Here is a 23660-nt window from a genome sequence, read left to right on the forward strand (position 1 = left end):
ACGTTAAGCCCCTGAAAAAGAAGATAGGTCCAAAAAGAAATTACATCCTTGAGCTCCTGCCTTCTTTTCTCTCTTTTCTCCTGTCCCTTAAATCTCAGTCAGTCACTTCCCAGTCCTGTGCCTGAGGATGCCCAGGTGATCTGGATCCATGGCCATTCCATGGCACCCTCTCCCTCTCTACCAAGAGCAGAGAATCCAGCTACAGCCCTGGGGAAGTCTATTAAACCAACTGGGAAGCTGTTATCAAACTGTTGTTTCCTCCCAGTATATTCCCCCATCATTTTAATATGTTCCCACTGGAGTCATGGTCTGAGCCTTATCCTCTTCCACCCTGATGAAGAATCAGGGCTCAAAGCCTGTTGCGGAAGGGAAGGAAGGAGAGAAGTTTGTGACTGCCTTGTGGTCTACTAATTACACAGGAGCACTTCAGATGGACAATCCATGTTCATTTGGCCTTTTATCAGCATCCAGAATGCTCAAGACAATGGCAACAAAGAGACATGCAGAGACTGTTCACAGACTGGGAGAGGGGAGATAGAGAGAGAGAGAGAGAGAGAGAGAGAGAGAGACCTGGCAGTATAGAAAGACATCAATAGATTAGGGGAACCAACCCCACAGAGTCACAATTCTGTGTTTAATTTTCAACTCTCCAGAGTCTATTGACTGGAAGCCTTACCGATAACATTGTTGTTGAACACATATGTTGTATGTTATATGTAATTTATATTACATTATATTCTTACCATAAAGTAAGCTAGAGGAAAAAATGTGTTACTATTAAAATCATAAGGAAGAGAAAAAATATTTCATTAGGTGGAAGTGGAGTGGATCATCATAAAGGTCTTTATCCATATTCTCACATTGAGTAGGCTGAGAAGGAAGAAGAGATGGATCTGGTCTTGCTGTCTTGGGGTGGGGGCAGCGGGTAAGAGGCAGAAGAAAATCCACTTATAAGTGGACCTGTGCAGTAACTGTGTTATTCAAAGCTCAACTGTGTAGTTGCATCAGAAAACCTGTTAACATAGACGGGCAGGTAGTATATGCTTACTAACAAAGTACAGCAGAAGTAGACTAAAAGTTTGGTTGCTTAAAGTAATTAGGAAAGTGGTGGCAAGATGGCATAATTTTTCCACCTCCCCAAATCACCCCATGGAAACAGAGCAACTAAGATAACACAAGCACACCCCACAGACAAAGATCTCCAGTAAAGCAGTGGGAAAACACATTCCTATAAACCTCCAAATACGTGTGGGTTGGAATAAACTACTGGTGAGATGGAGACCGGCGTGGTGTCTTTAACATGCCAGAGGAAATAAAGAGGACAAAGGACCTTCTGATGACCCCAAGAAGCTGAGAAATGAAAACAGTTTCTCCACAAAGCTTGGTGGGCCACTCTGGGAAGGGCAGCTGAAAGACCTAGAGTGCTGCTGCCTCCAACTTGTGGGCGAACTAGCTTGTGCGGGACAGCCTGGGCCCCATGGACCCTAAAGGGACCCGTAATAGCCAAAAACCCTCACGGAGGAGAAATGACTGGAATAGAATCCAAATTAAGCAGGAGAAAGACAATAGGAGCAAAGGAGGCGAAAGAAGATGCAGGTACAAGTGGAGGGAGGAGCAAAGAACCAACAGATAAAAGACATATTTGTAACACATCCAGAAATAATAGAAAAAGGAAACTTTAAATCTCTAGGGCTAGGAAGCTCTCCTAGTTCATTCTTCTCTTCTAAGAGTACAAGAAAACTCATCTCACTTAAACATCAATAAAAAAATGGCCATCGAATTTATGATAAAGAAAAATGAATTGAGGAATGTAATGTCTCTGCAGACAATAAAAGCATGCCAGAAAGATATGCAAACAAAACAAAAGAAAATTCTAACCTAATATTTTACATCACACTGGAAAAAAAGATAGCCACTTTGAAAGGACAGTGTAACCCAGAACTTTAAAAACTCAAAAACAAAGTAATTTGAAAAAACAAAGACTTGAAAAGGAGTTTATAAAAATAGAAAAATATTAGAGTTGGAGGAAAAATGTATTTCAAAGTTTTAGGCTAGACTAGAAGAAACAAAATAGTGAATGAACACCACAGAAAGTTTCTTAAGAAAAATAGAAAAAGAAAGAATGAATAACTTTAAAATAAAAAGATTTAAAACTTATATATATGAAAAAGGCATAGACAATAGGAATAGGAGAACCAAGGAACATATAATAGAAGTTCCTAAAGAAAATCAATGCAATGAAAGAACAAATAAAATCAATTATAATTCAAAGACTACTTCTCTGACATAAAAATAGACTTGTCCAACATTTGAAAGGCTATACTTGGTGAAATTGGCCCAGAATGGCCTACATATAAACATAGTCTCATAAAACTATTGACCTTGAAAAAAGAAAAAAGTCACTTTGGCACTAGTTAAAAGGTCAATATCCCTTATAAGAGAAAGAAAATCAGATTGTCATCAGACTTTTCGACAGCAATGCTTTATGCCAGAAGGCAATGGTGTAAAATGTTTAAGAAACATTAAGGAAAGCAGATGTGAGCTGAAGATTTTATACCCAGCAACATTGATCTTTAAATACCATGGTTACAATTCTTAATAAACACCCAAGAATTCAGGAAGTAATGTTCCTGTGAGCCTTTTCTGGGGAATTTATGGAGACCAAGCCTCAGCAAACTAATAGGACTAAAGGGTAACAATAGACTGGCAGTGAGCATTAAGTATACATTTTTTTGTATAACTCATAGCCTGTTGTTTATAAAGGAGAGAGTATAAAATGTGATGGCCATTTTCTCTATATACAATTAACTGTCAAAAAATGAGGGAGGGAGCATAAACTGGAAAGACAATATAAACAGTAGAATAAGCTCTGTGAGTGCCTCAAGGGTATCAATGGAGAATAAATACATATCTGTTGAAAACAGATGCCGGGGAACAGCGGAGAAGGTAAAGAAGAGGTTGTTGGCGAATTTCAATTTTAGTCATAGTAGGATAGGGAAAAATAAGCAAAAATGGGACTAAAGATATTATTTCGAGATATTGATACAATTATAGATTATATGAAGATGTTAATAAAAAAGGACTCAGAACAAAATAGTACAAACAACTCTAAATACAAAAAGAGGCTGGGTGCAGTGGCCCACACTTACAATCCCAGTCTTTTGGGAGGCTGAGGTGAGAGGATTGTTTGAGCTCAGGAGTTCAAGACAAGCCTGGGCAGCAAAGTGAGAACCCTATTTCCTACCAAAAAATTTAAAAAATTAGTCAGGCACAGTAGCATGTGCCTGCAGTCTCAGCTCTGTTTGGGATACTGAGGCAGGACAATCCCTTGAGCCCAGAAGTTTCAGGTTGCAATGGGCTATGATGGCACCACTGCACTTTAGCCTATGTGACAGATTGAGACCCTGTCTCAAACACACACAAAACGGAAAGATAGGAGAGAGACAGAACACATGCACATGAGCAAATAATGTAGACAAGTGCTTCTCAGACTCTATAGCAAAGGGCCACTTTTCCCCCCAATAATTTGTAAGCGACACTTGTGAAGTACAAAATGTGCTTGGCTCTAGTGGCAATATCAAATTATTTTAAATATTTCTAAATGTGTTTGGTTGTTGTTGTTGTTGTTTTGTTACTTTCTATTTACAAGCCATCATAGCTTGTTAGCAAACAGCTCAGGGAGCAGCCTTGATACAGACCACATAGGAAAAGAGTAGAAACATAAGGCAATAAAGACAGAGGCAGTCGCAGGTATATAGATGTGAATAAGTTTGCACGCTTGTATGGATGGAAATACACGTAACAAATGTTACAAGAGTGATGCCAAGCATTTGGATCCTAAAAATACATTTACCAATTAAATTGAATTTTTAAAAAGATTTCCAGATCACCTAACAAAGCAAAATTCAACACTCCAGGGTACTATATTAATATAGACTTTTCATAATAATATATGTTTCTTTCAGGTGGAGAAAAGTGTATGCTACAAATTACCTAATAGGGGAGAGTGGAGATAAGAAATATAGAAATACATGTCAATTTTGTATAATTATAGCTTAATATACTAATGGACATATAAATCACAGCATTTACACATAAAATACTTAAAGGTAGAGGAAGGAAATAAGGTTGGGAGACAAGGAGAAAAACTAGACTTGTTTTGTAAATTTGGCTTTAGAGTCATGTACGTCTTTGCAATATAATAAAGTGAAATTAAATTTAAAATAAAGTGATTCCTAAACATCCAAAGTAAAACAAGACAGGTGAGCCCATCTATCCAGTAGGTGGCAGAACAGCACCAAAGGGACTATTCCAAGTGACTAAAACACAGTAATTTGACTGTGTTAGGAGAATGTCATCATAAGGACAAAAACAACTGCAAAGTGTCTTAAGCTGATTTTTGTAATCATTTTGCTGCTGGTAGTCTTATATTATTTGAGACTGTTGCGTGTGTGTATTATGAATACAGTAAATGAATAATTATATTCATGTCAATAAAATTTGAAATTTGGCATTGGAAAAGGAGATTGTAAAAAAAATCCTCCACTTGAATTTGAATAGGAAACATTATCATGAATTCATGATGAATATTATTTTATTAAATCCATGTTTTCTAGCATTGTTCTCTGAAAAGACTTAGAATGTGCTCAACCCTTCACACACAGATAATGTTCTCTACATACCATTTTCCACTAAAAGGAATCAAAGGTTCCCTGAAGAAATAGGTGATTACAGGTCGATGGAAGGAAGTTACAAGATGGACGTGGAATATCATAAACTGCTTTGGTGATATCAGAACTCTGCTATTAAGTTAAAAGAGGTTCTCTGGGGCCAGGCGCGGTGGCTCATGCCTGTAATCCCAGCACTTTGGGAGGCCGAGGCAGGTGGATCATGAGGTCAAGAGATCGATACCATCCTGGTCAATATGGTGAAACCCCGTTTCTACTAAAAATACGAAAATTTAGCTGGGCATGGTGGCGTATGCCTGTAATCCCAGCTACTCAGGAGGCTGAGGCAGGAGAATTGCCTGAACCCAAGAGGCAGAGGTTGCGGTGAGCTGAGATCACGCCATTGCACTCCAGCCTGGGTAACAAGAGCAAAAAACTCCGTCTCAAAAAAAAAAAAAAAAGAGGTTCTCTGGCCAAAGATGGGAAAATTTGAACAATAGTAAATGTAATAACTGCAATGAATGGAAACACATCAAATATTAAAAGTCATGAATTCCTAATCATATTGTCAAAATAAAATGCTATTGATCATCCTTGGAAAATGCAAGGAAACCAAAATCATTATTTTAAAAGCTAGCAAATAAAAGGAAGAGATCAAACATTTATTCCAACTTCCCTATGCATATTATTCCAAGTGACCAAGTAGTTGATGAGATGTTTCTCTTGATAGAAGTCTTCCATCTAATAAATGAAGAAAGAATTTTAAAATTCTAACATCACCGTTTTGCAGCCTTTAGTGAATTATTGGGTGTAGACAATGGTAATTAATGACTACCAACCTCACAAAAAGGCCACCAGATATGTGCTTCTGTATGGAGGTAAGCACCACCACCTATGGGGTATTTTTGCCAAATATTGAACCTCAATCTGATGATGTCCCTCGGTCTACTATATTCAGTAATAGTCCCACGTGGCTACTGAGCATTTGAAATGTGGATAAGGCAAATTTAGATGCTCTGTACATGTAAAATATATACCAGATAGCAAAACTTAATATGAGAAAAGGATGTAAACTATCTCAATAATTGTTAATATTGACTACATACATGATTTTGACATATTGGGTTAAATAAAATTATATTATCAATATTAATTTTAATTGTTTTTACTTTTTTAAAATGTGGATTATAAAATTTAAAATTATATTTGTGGCTCATATTTCTATCGTATGGTGCTGTTCTTAATTCTAACTACAACTTACAGGAAATACACTGGACAGAGGAACATGTTAAATGACACCAGAAGGACAGAAACAGCAAAAACCAGGCTTTAGAAAACTCTGCAATTTACATTTCTAATCCATTTTAATGGTGGAGTCAAAGTTACTAAAAATTTATGAACATGAGCACTGTAATTAATATGTGAGGTAGTCATCAATATCTGTGAAATCATAGATTTGATATCTCAGTTTCATTTTCACTATTGCTCAAATAATGCATAACAATAAAAAGCCTATATCTTTGCATTGCCTAATTTATCACCAGTGGTATGTGCACTGCACTATGGAAAACACTGATATGTTTTCAATTTTTAATAATGTGAAAACTTGATTATCTCAGTTTTTTCAGATAGATGAATACATAGTTATGATTTCTATGCTGTTAGAAAGCCTTTATTTTTTTAACCAATAAAATTAATTTTAATAATACATTTAACATAATATATCTAAATATCAGTTTCAACATGTACTAAATATAGCAATTATTAATGAGAAATTTTACATTCTTTTGGCTTTGTACTAAACATTTGAAATGTGGTTTACATTTTTCCTTACAGTATCAAATGCTAAATTTTTTGTTGTTGTTCTTGTATTTTTAGTAGAGACGAGTTTTCACCATGTTGGCTAGGATGGTCTCAATCTCTTGACCTTGTGATCCGCCCACCTCAGCCTCCCAAAGTGCTGGGATTACAGGCGTGAGCCACCGCGCCTGGCCATAAATGCTAAATTTTTATTAGAAATATTTAATCTAGATAGATATCTTAAAATTTACCTTTGAAAAAAATAGATTCAGATACCTAAGTTGTTACAAGCATATTTAAAATTTTTCAACGACTGAATTGTCAGTTTTAAAATTTAAATCAATGAAATTAATTACAATTAAATGAAAATTTAGAAACTCCTTCCTCAGTCACACTAGCCACATTTCAAGTAGAATTCCTTTGTTTCAAATTCATTTTGTCCTAAAGCTGCAAGTTGAATTTCTACATCTCATCAGAATGGACTTGTTTAAAATATTTTTTAATTAAAACAATGCAAAACCACTTAGATATGTAAAATTTTAAAATTCTCCCTTTTCTCTCCCATCTTTACTATTTTCCCCAAATTTGAGATCAAATTATTAAATATATTCAAAATGTTTCTAACTGTAAAAGTTAAGCATTGAAGTAGGCTTGCTCAGACTTCACTTTTAATACATTATTTCTTACATACCTAACATAATAGGTTCTCAAAAATATTAGGTAATTTGTCTCTTTATTAAATCAGGAATTATTTAATAGTATCTGAACTTTTTTTTTCTCATTTATGAGAAAAAATCATTCCAGTTTAGCATGGTTTAATATCTTATTGGGATAAATAAATAATATAAAATGTCTAAATAACTTACAGAAAGATAACATTCTCTATAGCAAAACACTGATACAGCATATACAGTGAAAGTAACGTTGCACTAAAGCGAGTGAACACTAGGGGGCAGTGTTGTTAGCGCACAACTCTCAAGAGGCCTGGAAAGGAGCGCTCAAACCAAATCCCCAACAGCTAGTGCGATAAACGGGGTCTAATAGCAACAAAAGAATGTGTTCGTTTAACTTTACGTTGTGAAGTTATATGGACCATATACATATTATTCACAAGGTGTTGGAGGAGATGCTTTGTTCAAACCCTGAGCCCTTATAAGGTTGGATTCAAGCTCTTTCTGGAAAAGTCTTCCTTATGGAATTTTCTGTCCCAAAGAAGAAACCACAGAGTAGGCATTGCCAGAAAGTAGCAATTCATAAATACTAACCCCAAGTGCCTGTATAATACTTAGTCCCTACCTCATTTTATCCTTTACTTGTATCCACCATTCCTTTTATTGTCTTCTACTCACTCAGGCTTCTTTGCAGCACAGTCATTTTTAGAATATTCTGGGAGCATCTTAGCTCTCACTCCAGCTTTCTCTTTCCATCCTCAATTCATTTCAACTCAGTGAATTCCAAAGCAACGAAAGTGTGTTAAGTAACTAATCCATAATGCCAGCCACTACCTTAAAGGATAGAACCAAAGCTTAAAAAAAAAGCTAGGAAAACTTATTTACATTTTCTAAAATTACATTGTTGTCTATTTTAAGGGCATAAAATTCTTGTGAGTAGTGACTTTAAGCTACATTTTGCAAATAGTATTGAGCATAATGTATAGATGCTTAATATATGATGAGGTAAACATTTACACCTCAGACTCCGAACAGGCAGACAGCTAAGTTCTCTTACTTTTTAAATATGCAATGAATTTTCTAATAGTCAGGTAACAAATCAATTTTTGTTTCTCCTTTAGAAAATTAAAATCTATATGTATTAAAAAGCTGTGCTCCAAATTGTGAGTCTGGCCTACTGAAATCTGAATAAATCATTCTAGAGAGTTGACATTACTTAGTTTTGAACAATTCTTGAAGTCTGTTTGGACTTCGTAATTTAGCAGCAGGTGTCTCTGGTGGTTTTAAAAGAACATGATTAATATAATTAGTCCTAGTTCGGTTTTAGTCATCTCTTTAGATCTTTTGTACCCAAAATTTCTATAGCCTATTTGCCTGAAATTGTATAAATAATAAATGGTTTGCCCTCCTCTGTATAGTAGCAAGCATCAAGCATCCAGGTTTTCACAACTTGAAATTTCAGCTCCTCTCAGCTTCTATCATGTTTGAGATATTTTTAGCCTCCCTCTATCAGTCAGAATCTCATGGAAGGGAAGTCCCATTCAAGAGGGTTGAGGCGAATTTAAAGAAGGGTCTGTTTACAGAGCAGTGATCAGAGTTAAGAAAATACAGCCAGAGAGGCCAAGGGACCCAGAGGGGAGCACAGTGGGAAGCCCTCACCACTGTAGGCCTGAAGAGTCAGACTAGGGGAAGGAACGGGGTTCCCAAGCCTGTGGGCACTAGAGCTGTGGACAGGCTGCCATTACTGGGGGGCAGATTACTGCTGAAATACCAGCACAGGAAGGAGTGGCACAGAAGGACCCAGAGCTGTCTCTCCCCCACCCTCAGCCCCCTAGCCAGGGCCTCACCTGGACCACCCGGATCAAGGCAGGGAAGAGCCAAGCACTGGGGAAGGTGGCCTAGGAAAGGGAGCGCCACAGACCACTGAATGTTCTCACTCTTAATAAATCAGAGTTTTACCCTTCAAGGGGGGTCTTTGTGGCTCTTCTCTCCTTATCTTTTTACTTCACTCTCCACATTCTTACCAAACCAAAGGGAAAACAACAGCGAAAGGAAAGTCTTCCTTACACACGTCAGGCTTTTAGACAGAACCTTCTTTTCCTCATCTCACGTATCTTGTCTTTTGTTTGGTTCAAAAGGAAGCATTTTCTACTCTATAAAAATCTAAAACTTTGTCTTCGCAGCATCTCGCTGTGATGAGCTTTGAAGTGGGTCTTAAGCCCTTTTAAAAGATGCTGCCCCTGATTTTGTTGCTGCACACTGCTTTGGGGAAGCTTAGTCAGTGATCCCATGAGAAGGGAACCTGTGAGATTCATTTCCTCCTGAATCTATTAGGAGGTCCCACTAAAGCCCCTGCTAAACTCATCATCCCCAGCCTGGACCACATTTGGTTAATTTCCAGTTTTTCCTTTTTTTACAATAACCCACTTAAAACTCCAGCAGGGGAAAAAAAATCAAATGCAAAACATGTTGTCACTTTTATAAGATATTGCTCTCCTTGCCCCACCCTCACCCCCTTCCTTTCTCCCCTTCCTCACTTTTACTGAAAGGAGGAAAGACAAGGAAATCTCAATGGCTTCATTCTCAGCGCACATTCTAAGTCTGTCGTTAAATGACCGCTGATTTTGTCACGTACGTATGAGCAGAACTCTCTAAGAAAGCAACTGATTAAAGCCAATGACTTTCTTTCAAAGAGCATTTGCTGCACTGAAATGGAATCAGTGCATAAAAATTTATTGTTATTTTTCTTTTTTTCTAAGAGTCCTCTCCATTATTCAGAAGAAGCCTGTCTTATCTTGTTTCCAAACTCCTCTTCCCTTTCTTCCCCCTGTGCTGCGGATTTCCTACCTTCTTCCCACTTGAGTCGCCGGTGCAAGAGGGGGGTTCCTGCTTGGGTCCCCACACCAGTCGGTTTTATCTCTTCATCTGCTTGTCTTCTGAAGATAAATCCTTGGCAGAACTGAAAAAAAAAAAATCATGGAATGGCTTTTTTACATTTCTGCCAGGGGGAGGCTATTTTGTAATCTTTTTGCAGCCTTCTTGAGCACAACCCAATCCCAAGCTGACTTGATTATCTCCTTAACTGTCTAGAGCAAAATTTAAAACTGCATTTTCTTACCTGCCCCAGGAGCAGATGTAACAGGGCTGAGTTGTCTTGTGAATTACTGGGGTTCCTTTTCTTTCATGAACAGATCTTAAAGGTCTTCCAGGGACCACTACTAGCTGAATAATCTGGATCATTATTACAGAGAAATTGTAATTCTTTTTGAAAGTCTTCGTGCATTCAAACATGCCAATATTTAGAGTTCAGTTTATTTGTCCAGGTTGTACAAGTTGCTAACAATGAAACTCCATTTATTTATTTGTTTGTTTGTTTGTTTAGAGACAGGGTCTGGCTCTGTAACCAGGCTAGAGTGCAGTGGCACAATCACGGCTCACTGCAGCCTCTGCCTCTCAGGCTCAAGCGATCCTTCCACCTCAGCCTCCCTGGTAGCTGAGGCCACAGGTGTGCACCACCACATCTGGCTAATTTTTGTATTCTTTGTAGAAAACAGGTTTTTCCCTGTTGCCCAGGCTAATCTGGAACTCCTGAACTCAAGTATTCCACCCGCCTCAGCCTCTCGAAGTGTTGGGATTACAGGCAACAGCCACCGTACCCAGCCGAGACTCCATTTGAATAGGTGGCTTCTATGTGAATTATTAATTTTGATAAAGAGAAAAGCTGACAAATCTATGTTTTTAAAATCATTTTATGAATTCAGTTCAAAAGAACAACTAGGGCCACCAGACTTCCCTACTTTACAAAGGAACGGCCTGGCCAAGGATATTCCAAACAAGAAACCTTTTCAAACTCTGCTTTAGATCATTAAAATAGGGAGATGGATATGAGCAAACCAATATAATAAGGCACACTAAGTAGGAGCTTTTTAATGAACATTTTCAAGGCATAGGGAAAGAAGCCACAAAGAGTCAAAGGATTTTTCCACACATACTGCCTTATTAATCTAGATTTCTCTTGCTTATTGTGAAACTATGTGATTGGATTAACCATCAGGAGAGAGACGTATTCTGTATTATAAAAGCTGTCTCTGGAGATGAAAATCTCTTCAATTTGACATTTTTCAAAATATCACAAAGAAATGCATTTTTCTATGGTCTTCAATAAAGAAAGTGTGTCAAGGCAAGACACACACGAAAAGAAGTCAAAGTGGTTAGTTACAATGGGCTAAGCAACAGCCACACTGAAAAATTCTACATGTAATGCAGTTTTCTTTTTGAGTGGAAAAGGGCAGGACAAGATATGAGATTCCTGGTCTGGAGGGTGGGCGAGATATTAACATATTAAAGCAGGAATGTGTGAAACATGCATTGTGTATTTTCAGCTGTCTCAGCCCATATCAGGCATAGCTCTGGGGAGAAGGGAGAAGGGCTGTTAATATCAACCAGAAAGTATCCCTGTGATTCTTCAGGCTGCTTGGGCAGTCAGCCTCCAGAAGAGACCCCACTCAACTCTGGGTCAGCCATGCACACTGGCCGCTCACCATCTCTATGACGTGATTCCAAGAAGGATGCTAAGCCATAGGCTCCCACCACTGCCACTGGCCAAGATATGAAATTCCCCTGACAAAGCTTTCTCATCAGCATAAGGCTTTGACTCCTGAAATAAACAAACTGCATCTCTTACCCTTTTCCTTGAACTCTACCCCCTACCCAAAATATACAGAGAAGGAGACGAGCAAATACAAATATATAAGAATTCAATTTAATTCTAATCAATTCAATATTTATTGAAAAAGTCTGAGCAAGACATTAGTTTAAAAAAACTATAAAATCTCAGAATGGGCTGCTGCTTTAGGGATACAAGAAATTAGGTCTTTTTTTAACTTCAAATCAAGACTGACAAGTTAACGTTTATTTGGGGGGTCACTAAGACAAAAGAGTTGAAGTCTGAGATGGATGGTTAATGTTGCATAAAACTCACTGGTCAAGCTATACATCCTGTTTGGATTCATTTGTCATCCTTGATGAGTTATCATCCACAGGGGTGTGGATGCAGCCTCCATGTGGATACCTCAGTGGACAGGAAGTCTTCCTTCTCTTCATTGACACCCAGCCTCCTAGGCCTGCCACTTACTAGCTCTGTTTCTGCCCACAAAGGCTACAGGAATTAGTGGAATCCCTCTCTCCTGTGCTTTTTCACTTTATTAAAACACAGGAGGCCAGACATGGTGGCTCACGCCTATAATCCCAGCATTTGGGGAGGCCGAGGAGAATAGATCATTAGGTCGAGGTCGAGACTGAGACCATCATGGTCAACATGGTGAAACCCCATCTCTACTAAAAATACAAAAATTAGCTGGGCACGGTGGTGCACGCCTATAGTTCTAGCTACTCAGGAGGCTGAGGCAGGAGAATTGCTTGAACCCAGAAGGCGGAGGTTGCAGTGAGCCGAGATCGCACCTTTGCACTCCAGCCTGGGTAACGAAAGCAAAACTCCGTCTCAAAAAAAAAAAAAAAACAGGAACCCTCAGAACCTTCTCCTCCTCATCCCCTGAAGCTTTACTCTCTCACATGATAAAGTTTCCATTTCCTAACTCTGCTGGACCCACTGAGAAAAGACAGTGCCATCCACCAGCAAGGACCTGAGCTGGGCTGCTCCAGGGAACCAGGAACAATGGCCAGCAAATCCCTCCCTCCAGGAGCACAGGGACCAGGCCCTGGGAGGGAGAAGCACTGATGCCAAGCAACCCAGTGCCTCAGAAGCACAGCAGTGGAGGCCGGGGGAAGTGAACAGAGCCTGCAATGCCTTCCATAAACCCATGTTCCAGAAAAGAACAGTGATGAGGAATTTCATGCTCTGATTTGCATCTAGCTGTTTATCCCAGTTAAGCCCTGGCAGTCAGGAGCCGGAGCTCAGAAAATGTCTGAGCACATTTACAGCTACTCAGAGCCACAGCCATGGACTGGCATTAAAACTGATTTCCAGGTCTGGTTGAAAGTGAAGAAACGAACAGTATAAGCCAGGGGTCCCCAACCCCCAGACCACAGACTGGTACTGGTACAGTACACAATTGCATCTTTCAGACATTCCTGTGGTAGAGATCTGGGAAGAACCGGGCTGCACAGAACAAGGTTAGTGGAAGCTTCATCTGTATTCACAGCCACTCCCCATCACTTGCATTACTGCCTGAGCTCCACCTCTGGTCAGATCAGCGGCAGCATTAAATTGTCATGGGAGCCCAACCCTATTGTGAACTGTGACTGCAAGGGATCTAGGTTGCACACTCCTTGTGAGAATCTAATGCCTGATGATCTGAGGTGGAGCTGAGGCAGTGATGCGATCACTGGGGAGTGGCTGCAAATACAGATTAACATTAGCAGAGAAGTTTGACTGCACAGAGACCTTAATAAATCAGTTGCTTGCAGACTTATACCCAAATCCTATCAGTGAGTGGCAAGTGACAATTAAGCTGCATCTGGTGGCAGGCTTTATAGTGGCAAGTGAGTTCATGTACTTCAGTTGTATAGCTGCATCTAGTGACCTTAAAAGTATGTTTGAGACAACTTCAAGTTCCCATATGTTCTGGGTTAAACTCAAGGCAGAATATCCTGAGATTACAGTGACGGCAACCAAAACAAGATTACAGAGTAAACTGGACATAAACAACACACTTCGGTGTCACTGTCTCTCATCACTCCCAGATGGCACCATCTAGTTGCAGGAAAACAAGCTCAGGTCTCCCATTGATTCTACATTATGGTGAGTTGTATAGTTATTCCATTATATATTACAAAGTAATAACAGAAATAAAGTACACAATAAATGTAATGGGCTTGAATCGTCCTATAACCATCCCCCAACCTGCTCCATAGAAAAATTGTCTCCCATGAGACTAGCCCCTGGTGCCAAAAAGGCTGAGGACCACTGATATAAGCCACAGAAAAAGTATGTTTGTCTGTTCGTCTCATGATTTCAAGATAAAATCCAAAAGTTAAAGAAAAAATGCTCTTTAAAATAGGCATAGGAATCTGTAATTGGAGCATATAAGAAAGGCAATATCATGATTACATTTCATTAAATAGTCATTGTAGAATGTTAGCTTTGAATAAATTATAAACTCAAATGTATCTAAGAAAATTATAGAAGTGAAAATATCTCTGAACATGCTCTTATTAGACTTTAATAACTGTAACAATAATTATAACATAGACACAGTTCTGTGGATGAAGTGAGTTCAAACACGCAAAGCACTTAGAACAATGCCTGTACCGAGTAAGCCCAATATAGCTATTTGCTCTTGGTAGATAGATGCCATTCTTTTTGTTAATCGTAGTTATAATTGAATTTTAGAAGGTTTAAATAGGATGAAAGATTAGTGCTCATTGAAGTCTGGGTTTTTTTTCCAATTTTTTTCTTTTAGCAGCAAAATCCATTTTTTCAAAATCCTTTCTCCAAACAACCCAGGAAATGGAGACCCCAGGGAATAGGCCTGGAGGAGAAGCTGCTCTGCGGGGATGGGGCCAGATTTCTGTATCAGCAGTCTCCCCTCCAGGCAACTCTGGAACCCAGTCCTAACACTAAGCCAAGGCAGAACTCTACCATTTGACAGATGAGGAAAATATACCCTATGGAGGTGAATAAACCTAGGGAGGTAAATGCTCTCATTCTCGAAGCTAGCACAGTCAGATTGCTCTCCAGAAAATAATACCTAACACATCTGGAAACAAGTGCTATTTGCAGGATGATATTCAAGATGTTTAACCACTATCCAATCAAAATGGTTCTGTGTAGTCAGAGCCTCGTCCTGTGTTGGGCATTAACTCTTTAGTTGCCTAAAGATCATAGGACATTTTTGTGGGAGGCAGGGTGTCACCGTTGAAGGGTTTGGTATCCCGGGGGGCTCAGGACAATAGCTAATTTCCAAATGGTATAAAAGTGATTTTAACAACTGGTGATTTTAAAAAGATACAATCATACCAGATGGGTACCAGCAGCCCTGGGCATTTGAAGATATCTTCTGCAGGCTAGAAAAAATCCACGCTGGATTGGAATACTGCTAAGAACAGCTACACTATAAATGGAACTCTGGAGACTGTATCTGTTTCTTCTCATTTGGTCTCTCTAGAAATCAAAGTTCTCCTCTGGACTCTTCCAAAACATTTAGACATTTACTGTCTTCCAAAAGAAGAAACTTATGGTGATACTGACCTTTTTTTTTTTTTTTTTTTTTTTTTTTTTTTTTTTTTTGAGACGGAGTTTCGCTCTTGTTACCCAGGCTGGAGTGCAATGGTGCGATCTCGGCTCACCGCAACCTCCGCCTCCTGGGTTCTGGCAATTCTCCGGCCTCAGTTTCCTGTGTAGCTGGGATTACAGGCATGTACCACCATGCCCAGCTAATTTTTTTGTATTTTTAATAGAGACGGGGCTTCACCATGTTGACCAGGATGGTCTCGATCTTTTGACCTCGTGATCCACCCTCCTCAGCCTCCCAAGATACTGACCATTTTTAAAGACAATAAAAGCATGAAGCCAGGCATGGTAGTGCACAGTTGGAATCCCACTTATTTGGAAGACTGAGGCTAGAAGATTGCTTGAGGCCAGAAGTTCAAGACCAGCCTAAATGGCATAGCAAGACCCCATCTTTAAAATGTATATATATATATCAAAATAAAATATTTAGAAAATAAAAGTGGTGGCTTTGTATTTATCATTCAAAATAAGTTGAAGAATAGAAAGTGATAGCTCAATGCCCCTAACTGTAGAAGTCTATCTGTGTCTCCATCCTTACAAAAGGATTTGTAAGAACACTTGCCATTTGCTTACGCTTATTGAAATAAATGACTTCTGCCAGCGGTCTTGATGCAGACAATCTACCTGCATAAGAAGCAGGTGATGGTGACAGAAGGAGAAAAAAAACAAAGCCCTGCCAGGTGCCCCAGTGGGAGAACTAACTGGTGCGTTGGATTTGAATGGGAAGAGGGAGGATGTCCCAGAGGTTAATGGGGAGAGATGGGAATGGGAAAGGAAGGACTGTGGTGTTATGGGAACAAACAAAGCATATACAGACAGCTTATTAATTTGAGCTAGGATGACTTTCTGCTACATCATGGAGTTCAGATTCCCCATGTCAAAGGCAGACCTGCATCTCTTTTGTATTCCAGAAAAGTATCTGCACATCACTTTTCTGGCTCCTGGGGGAAGGAGAGAAGCATGGGAGAAAATTCATTTAGGTGTATGACTTAAAATGAAGTGCATTTGGCTAATGAGTAAGCAGCTGTTTAGTTAAGCAAATGACTCATACTGGGGTATTTATAGAGCACAACTATTTTTCAAGCCTGTACAAATTTAAAAGAAAGAAGTTTCCCTATAACCCCTAAGCAGATGTTTCTGTTGCATTTATGAACAAAGTACTACTGAACAGTAAGCCTGTCCTTCAGGTTTATCAACACTCTATTAAACATATGTTAGTCTTCCTAGGAAGTACATATCTCTTCATTGAACAGAGAACATTTATAGAGTATTTTGTTCTATGTTAAAAGAAAAAAAAAGTAAGTCAAAGGACCAGCCTTTAAGAAGTAAAGTCTGATAGGAAAGTTATATCATATGCCCAAAAAATTATAGCTAATAATAAAAACTAAGATTCAAAAATGACAACTACAGAAGTGCCATGGGCTCTAATTAACATAATTTTTTTATTTGCTTGGAACTTAATAGCTAGCATTTTTTCAGAGCTTAGCATGAGCCAGGCCTGGAGTGGTTGAGTCTTCTTGTTGAAAAAGTATGTTTTCCAAAGAGACTTTAAAATGGAACTGAAAGCAATAAACTAAATTATGTCAAGAAGAGAGGGAGACAGTAGGACACTGGGGCATCACATGTAGCTCAGGGTTCTTGCTCATCAAGGTAGAAAGGGAACCAGGATATGTTAGAGGAACTCAAGAAGGCAGATGCATGCTGCCGATGACTTTGAATCAGGGTTCACACAGTCATGAGATGTGAAATTACCTTTGAAGAATGGGTTAAGATTCGATAAATGCAAATGGTTTCTAAGAAGGGACAATGGCTTGAGCAAAAACAGTGAGGCTGGAAATAAAACATTGCTCTTCACTGAGTGAACACAAGGCGTGGTTCAGACTGGTCAATACACCTGTCTGAATGGAGGGCACAGGCAGGGGATAATGGTGAAGAGTGGTCAGGAATCAAATCTGCCAGGGCCTTCAGAACAGGCTGAGCTCTGTGGGCAAAAGAAAGGCTCAAACACTGAGATGGGATGGCAGAGGAAAGATTAACCTGGGCTGGTGTGAGATGCCTGGGGACAAGGCAGGACTAGGGCCAGGGGACTCAGTTAGGACTTGACTGTGGACTGGCCTAGCAGAAATAGGCCTCAACCAAGGTTGAAGCAGAGAAAATGCCAAAGAAGAGAAAATGAAGGAATGGCAAGGAAAGGGGATGACTGCGTGGCTGTGAGAAGCATGGGGAAAGAGCGTTAAAGATGTCTTTAGGGTCCCCGGCCTGGGTTACCAGGTGCACATGAGATATCAGTATATCACATGTGTATCAGTCTCATCAGAGGAGAAATTATTTTAGACACCTGGAGCTTAGAGTGTTGTCAGGACCTACAAGTGAAGCAGTCTCAAGGCAGCCAAAAATGTGGAACCGAGACCCAGTCTGTCAGTGGAGATTTGGGATTTCTATTTGACTAATCTAGCGCAGGGGAGACTTGGGGTAATTGAAGTGATATCACCTCTGAAACACTGTTGAGGCAGAAGCTACTGAGTCAGGGAGACCATTGAAGGGATTCTGGTTTTCTCAAGCCACCATAAGAAGGGGTGACAGACTGGGAGCTAAAACGACAGAAATTGATGTCCTCACAGTGCTGGAGGCTGAAGTCTGAGATGGAGGTGGAGGTACAGTTGGGTTCTCCTGAGGTTTCTCCTTGGCTTGGATGGCCACCTTCTCCCTGCGTCCTCACAAGGTCGTTCCTCTGTGTGTGTCTGTGTTCTCTTCTCTTCTTATAAGGAAGCCAGTCAAATTGGATGAGGGTTCACCCATATGGCTTCATTTTTACCTTAATCATGTCTTTAAAGAACCTGTCTCCAATACATTTACATTCTGTAATAGTAGGGTTTAAGGCTTCAACATATAAGTTTTTTGGGGGGGCGTGCAATGAAACTCATAGCAGAAAGTAAGAAAAGTCATGCGTGGGAAGGGAATGAGCATTAAAGCTTAACCGGAAGCAGACGGCCAAAGAATGACACACTCCTCTTTCTGTTTGCAAGTTAAACAGTGGCACCAGGGCAGACATCCTCTCAGCTCTTGCCCAATTAAGCATCTCATTTTGCATAATAAATAACACTGCAAAGTTAACTGCTTACATCATATCTTGTCAATTCTGTTTCATGGAGCAAAGTCTGTGTATTGAGTCAAAGGTGATCTGAAGAAGGCACACGTGTGTGTATATGTGTGCCAGAGTAGCTGAGAAGCACACATGACATGGAGACAGCGTGACTTTTAGAGGCAAACTTCGTTTTTTTCTTTTGAGATGGAGTCTTGCTCTGTCACTAGGCTGGAGTACAGTGGCGCGATCTCGCTTCACTGCAACCTCCACCTCCCAACTTGAAGCGATTCTCCTGCCTCAACCTCCTGAGTAGCTGAGACTACAGGCATGCACCACCCAGCCCAGCTAATATCTGTATTTTTAGTAGAGACGGGGTTTCAGCATCTTGGCCAGGATGGCCTCGATCTCTTGACCTTGTGATCCACCCGGCTTAGCCTCCCAAAGTGCTGGGATTACAGGCATGAGCCATCATGCCCAGCCAGAGGTAAACTTTTTAATGCCAGCAAAATCTGCATCCTAAAAAGTCAGGTGAAAATCACAGTGAAAAATGGTTATGATCCTGTATGCTTTGTCTTAGGATTTTCTGATTTTTTTTTTTCTCTCTTTCAAAAGACTACAAGCTGAGGAAGTTTCAGGAGCTTTATCATTCTGTGAGGATCTTTTATTTTCTTTCATCTGTCCCCTGTTTTTCTTCTTCCCCTTATTTCTGACCAGACTGGCTGTCTGTGCTTGGCTTTTGTTGGAAAGAAACCTCTACCACAGGTTGCAGTTCCATGTTTCCAGGTAGCAGTTCAGTGGTAACTATTGTCATTATCGGGGTGGTGTCTAAGAACCTGCCTGGCTGCAGTGGTCCTGCCGATTATCTCCTTAAACAAGTTAGAATGGGCTAATGATTTTTTTCCGATTCTGGTAAGTTTTACAAGTGCTTCTTTCACAATAGGAGAGTGTTTTTTAGACGGTGTAATTTAGATTATTTTGTTCTTGGAAGGAGGGTGGGGTATGAAGAATGCCATAATCTTACATTATGGTATTAATCATTCTTAGGTCAGTTTCTTCTTTTACAGGTTTAATCTTGTATTCAGTTTCAATAGAGAACCTAAAGCATTTTTTAACCTAAATATGTCTCCGATAGCAGTGGTACTCGAGATGGCTTTTTGTACATTACTTCATGGAAAATAGATGCTTGCCACACCCCCTAACAACAACTAGTGTGAGCTGGCAAGCCACAGATCCTCTGGAGTTTTGACTGCTTCCTCTGTTAAAAGCACATCCTGACCCATAGTGAGTACATCAGGAAAATGAGCTTAATGTGGGGAATGTTGAATTTAGGATCCTGTTAGAACGTACAGATATATTTGTCCTTATAGCATTGTTTTGAGATTATGTAAGTACCTGGCGTAATTAAGAAATGCAGTAACTATAATTATCATTATTAATTCAAGGTACCTTTTTCTTTTTTCTGATGGATATCCCTTAAATTCTTACAAATACTAAATTAATAAGAAACAAATGTGCATACAATTTTGATCTCAAATTTCAAAATAATCTAAAAAACAAATATTTTTTATATTCCTTTGATTCTGAAGAATGCCCCCAAAGAACCCTCTAATACTCTAATAAGTATGCATCTAATCTAATATTTTCTTTTTTTTTTTTTTTTTTTGAGACGGAGCAAGACTCCATCTCCCAAGCTGGATTGCAATGGTGCAATCTTGGCTCACTGCAACTTCCTCCGCCTCCCGGGTTCAAGCGATTCTCCTGCCTCAGCCTCCCTAGTAGCTGGGATTACAGGTGCCTGTCACCAAGCCAAGCTAATATTTGTATTTTTTAGAAGAAACGGGGTTTCACCATGTTGGCCTGGCTGGTCTGGAATTCCTGACCTCAGGTGATCCACCCACCTTGGCCTCCCAAAGTTCTGGGATTACAGGCATGAGCCACCACACCCAGCTGCACCTAATATTTTCTATAAGCAAGTTTTTTAGGAACCTTTGATCCTGATAGGTTATTATGATTTCTCTAATACAAACAATAGTGAAATCATTTTACTCTTTAGTCACCCTATTAAGGTTTTAGTAATTATAGAAAATGACACAAGAAAAAAATTCAAAATAAATTTCATAAGATATATAAGCAATGACTGTTCATGTTTTGACTTTTCACCATTCCATCACATTCTCAATTCAAATTTGTAAGTAATTATTAATTACCTAAGTCTGTGAGTCACGGTGCTTGAATGCTGTAGAATATACCAAGAGGTACAAGATGGGCCTCTTGCCATCACTCAGCTTCCAAACCAGCTGAAGAGATAAGACTTAATGATGAGAGGAAGAAAGGCTATAAATGGAATGAATGTCTTAAGGGCTTACTGTGTGTCAGACACACAGATAATAAGTTATCACACGCTATCCCGTGGAAACCTCACCACATCTCTGAGAGGTACCCCCGCTGATGTTCAGAGAAGTTAATTATCAGCACCAAATCACAAGCCTATCTGTCCTGCTCTAAAAACAAATGCATTTTCTGTAATAGGAAATGTTAATTGCAAAGTTAATCGTTCATGTTGCATCCTGTCGATTCCGTGTCATGGAGCACAGTGTGTGTACTGAGTCGAAGGTGATCTGAAGAAGGCACACATGCATGCGTACGTGTGCCAAAGTAGCTGAGAAGCATACATGACATGGAGACGGCCTGACTTTTAGAGGTAAACTTTTTAATGCCAACAAAATCTGCATCCTAAAAAGCAAGGTGAAAATCACAGTGAAAAATGGTTAAGATCCTATGTGCTTTGTCTTAGGATTTTCTGATTTTTTTTCTCTTTCAAAAGACTACAAGCTGGAGAAGATTCAAAATCTTTTCCATTCCATAAAGATTTTTTATTTTCTTCTACCTGTCCCCAAGAGACTCTTTTTCTCTTCTTCCTATTATTTCTGACCAGATAGGCTCTCTGTGCCTTATTTTGTTTATTAGAAAAATGCATTTTACTTTTGCCCATAAGGAAAAGTTAAATAGTAACCAATAATATAATCTAAAATGTAGTCAAGATAACTATAGAGGAGTTGTCATAGGGCAATAGCAATGAAAAGTGTGTGTTGTGGGGGATCAGAGGGAAAAATCACTAGACTTAAGGTGATTGAGGAAATTCCTTAAGAGAGTCCACCACTGCATTTCATATACATACAGATGGTACAGTACACCACAAATTCTCTGTTGTCCAGTTCAGGACATCCTGAGACACCCTAGAAATAGTCAATCAGTCCTTTAATTCAATCTCAAGCATTTTGTCCCAAGCCATGCCGAATCTGGGGGGCACTGGAGATTTGGGGAGAAGTTTTCTCACCCACTCTACTCATTCTCCTGGTTGTCCCCAATGCCCTGTTCTCGGCTGTAGAGCATTCTGGGGCATCATGTGGACCCCTTTGCCTTGGGCAGAGAACATTCCCCAGAAACTCCTCTTTTCCTTCCCCGCCTCTAAGGTCCCTAAATCTTTTTGCAACTTTTAACTCCCTCACCTCACAGCCCTGCCTCCTAACGTATGGCCAGGTCTGAACCCTCACAAGTCAGGATGAGGATGGAAGCCTCAGAGTGCAGTGTCAGAAGACACATACTTCACATGTGGAGACACAAATCTTATGTCACTTCTTCCCATGCTGAGTCATGCTGAAGTGTGTCCTTTTCCTTACTAGCTTGGAATCAAATCACAAAAGGTGACAGCAGAGCAAGTGCAGAGGAAAACGGAGTGTTCTCATCAATAAAGAACACTTTGATCCCACGGGGGCAAATACCCAGCATTCTGCCCATACAAAAATACAGGCTTTTGGTGATGCATTCTACTTTTTAAATTCTCTTGCATTTTGAAGTTCCACTGTTTTCAATGCATTTGCTAATCATGCATTCTTTAAAAATGAGAATCCAGATGAAAAAGAACTAAGATCTTATCTTTAAAAAGTGACCTTAGGGCATAAGTCCAAGAGATCTATTGAACAAGATGGCCACTGTAGTTAATAAGAATGCATTGCATACTTGAAAATTGCTACAAGAGTAGATTTTTAAAGTATTCTCACCACAAATAAATGGTAAATCTATGAGGTAATAATTAGCTTGATATATGTATAATGGTATGTATATACATGTTTCAAAACATCATGTTGTACACCATAAATATCTACAATATTTATTTTCAATTCAAAAAATAAATAACTTTGTAAAAAGTGACACCTGCAAAAATGGGCAGTAATATGCATATGGACAAACTATCAGGACCCTAGGGAGAGAACGGTGCAGTTAAAATTGTTGAGCGTTTTTTTTTTTTTTCTTTTCAGAGAGGAGTAGGAAGGCTACGGGCAGAAACGCCTGTACAGCTAAGAAAAGCTTAGGTCTTCAACTAGGAATCAGGAAATGCCCTTACTTTTGCAAACACATTTAAATCACATTGAACAAAATTACTATGAGCAAAGATGAATATCCCACTTCATTTTGGACACAAATTATTATAATGCCGTAAGTACTTTCTGTGCCTGCTCATCAGGTGCAGCTGCAAAGTCTGGTGTCTCTCCTGTGGCAGAGCCTTCCTCCCCTAAGCTCCTATTAAAAGCTGGGCTGCTTCTCCCAGGTCCTGCTGCCTCCACCTAGCCAAGACTCACTTGAGGCCATAGGCACTACCTCCAGATAAGCTACAATGCCTGAGATCAGACCCCTGCAGCTTCTCCTCTCCTCCTTCCTCACCATCTCTACCTCCCATTATCTTTTTTTTACTTTTATTAGTTTTGTTTATTATTATTATTATTATTTTAGATGAAGTCTCGCTGTGTCACCCAGGCTGGAGCACAATGGCAGGATCTCAACTCACTACCTCCTGGGTTCAAGTGATAATCCTGTCTCAGCCTCCCTAGTAACTGGGATTACAGGTACGCACCACCACGCCTGGCTAATTTTTTGTATGTTTAGTAGAGACAGGGTTTCACCATGTTAGCCAGGCTGATCTCAAACTGCTGACCCCAAGTGGTCCACCTGCCTCAGCTTCCCAAAGTGCTGGGATTACAGGTGTGAGCCACTGCACCTGGCCATATTTTTACTTTTAATTGACAAATAATAATTGTGTGTATTTGTGGGGTACAATGTGACGTTTTGATCTATGTATACATTATAGAAAGATTGCCTCATGCTAAATAACATCCGTCATCTTCTAA

The 23660-nt window shown here is 39.6% G+C and overlaps 2 protein-coding genes across 52 annotated transcripts in view; one reads left to right on the top strand and one right to left on the bottom strand.

The window, feature by feature from the left end:
- The window catches only part of DLGAP1 (DLG associated protein 1), a 1035773-nt gene that overhangs the window by 516741 nt on the left and 495372 nt on the right, over positions 1-23660 (top strand). The window lies entirely within an intron of this gene.
- Positions 1-23660, bottom strand: part of LOC103787574 (UPF0764 protein C16orf89-like) — a 102522-nt gene that overhangs the window by 24708 nt on the left and 54154 nt on the right. For 35 of the 39 annotated variants that reach the window (XR_013525749.1, XR_013525755.1, XR_013525754.1 and 32 more), the window contains exon 2: positions 9986-10097. Coding sequence is in view for 9 of the 39 variants with exons in the window: in XM_054243578.2 (XP_054099553.1) it covers positions 9986-10097 (112 nt within the window). In the remaining 30 variants the exon portion in view is untranslated. Of the gene's footprint in view, positions 1-1928; positions 7973-9985; positions 10100-10256; positions 10305-23660 lie in introns of those variants that run through there. The other 4 variants (XR_013525768.1, XR_013525763.1, XR_013525770.1 and 1 more) reach the window with 4 other exon arrangements.

Source organism: Callithrix jacchus, chromosome 13 (assembly GCF_049354715.1).
Source record: "Callithrix jacchus isolate 240 chromosome 13, calJac240_pri, whole genome shotgun sequence".
NCBI classification, from domain to species: domain Eukaryota; kingdom Metazoa; phylum Chordata; class Mammalia; order Primates; family Cebidae; genus Callithrix; species Callithrix jacchus.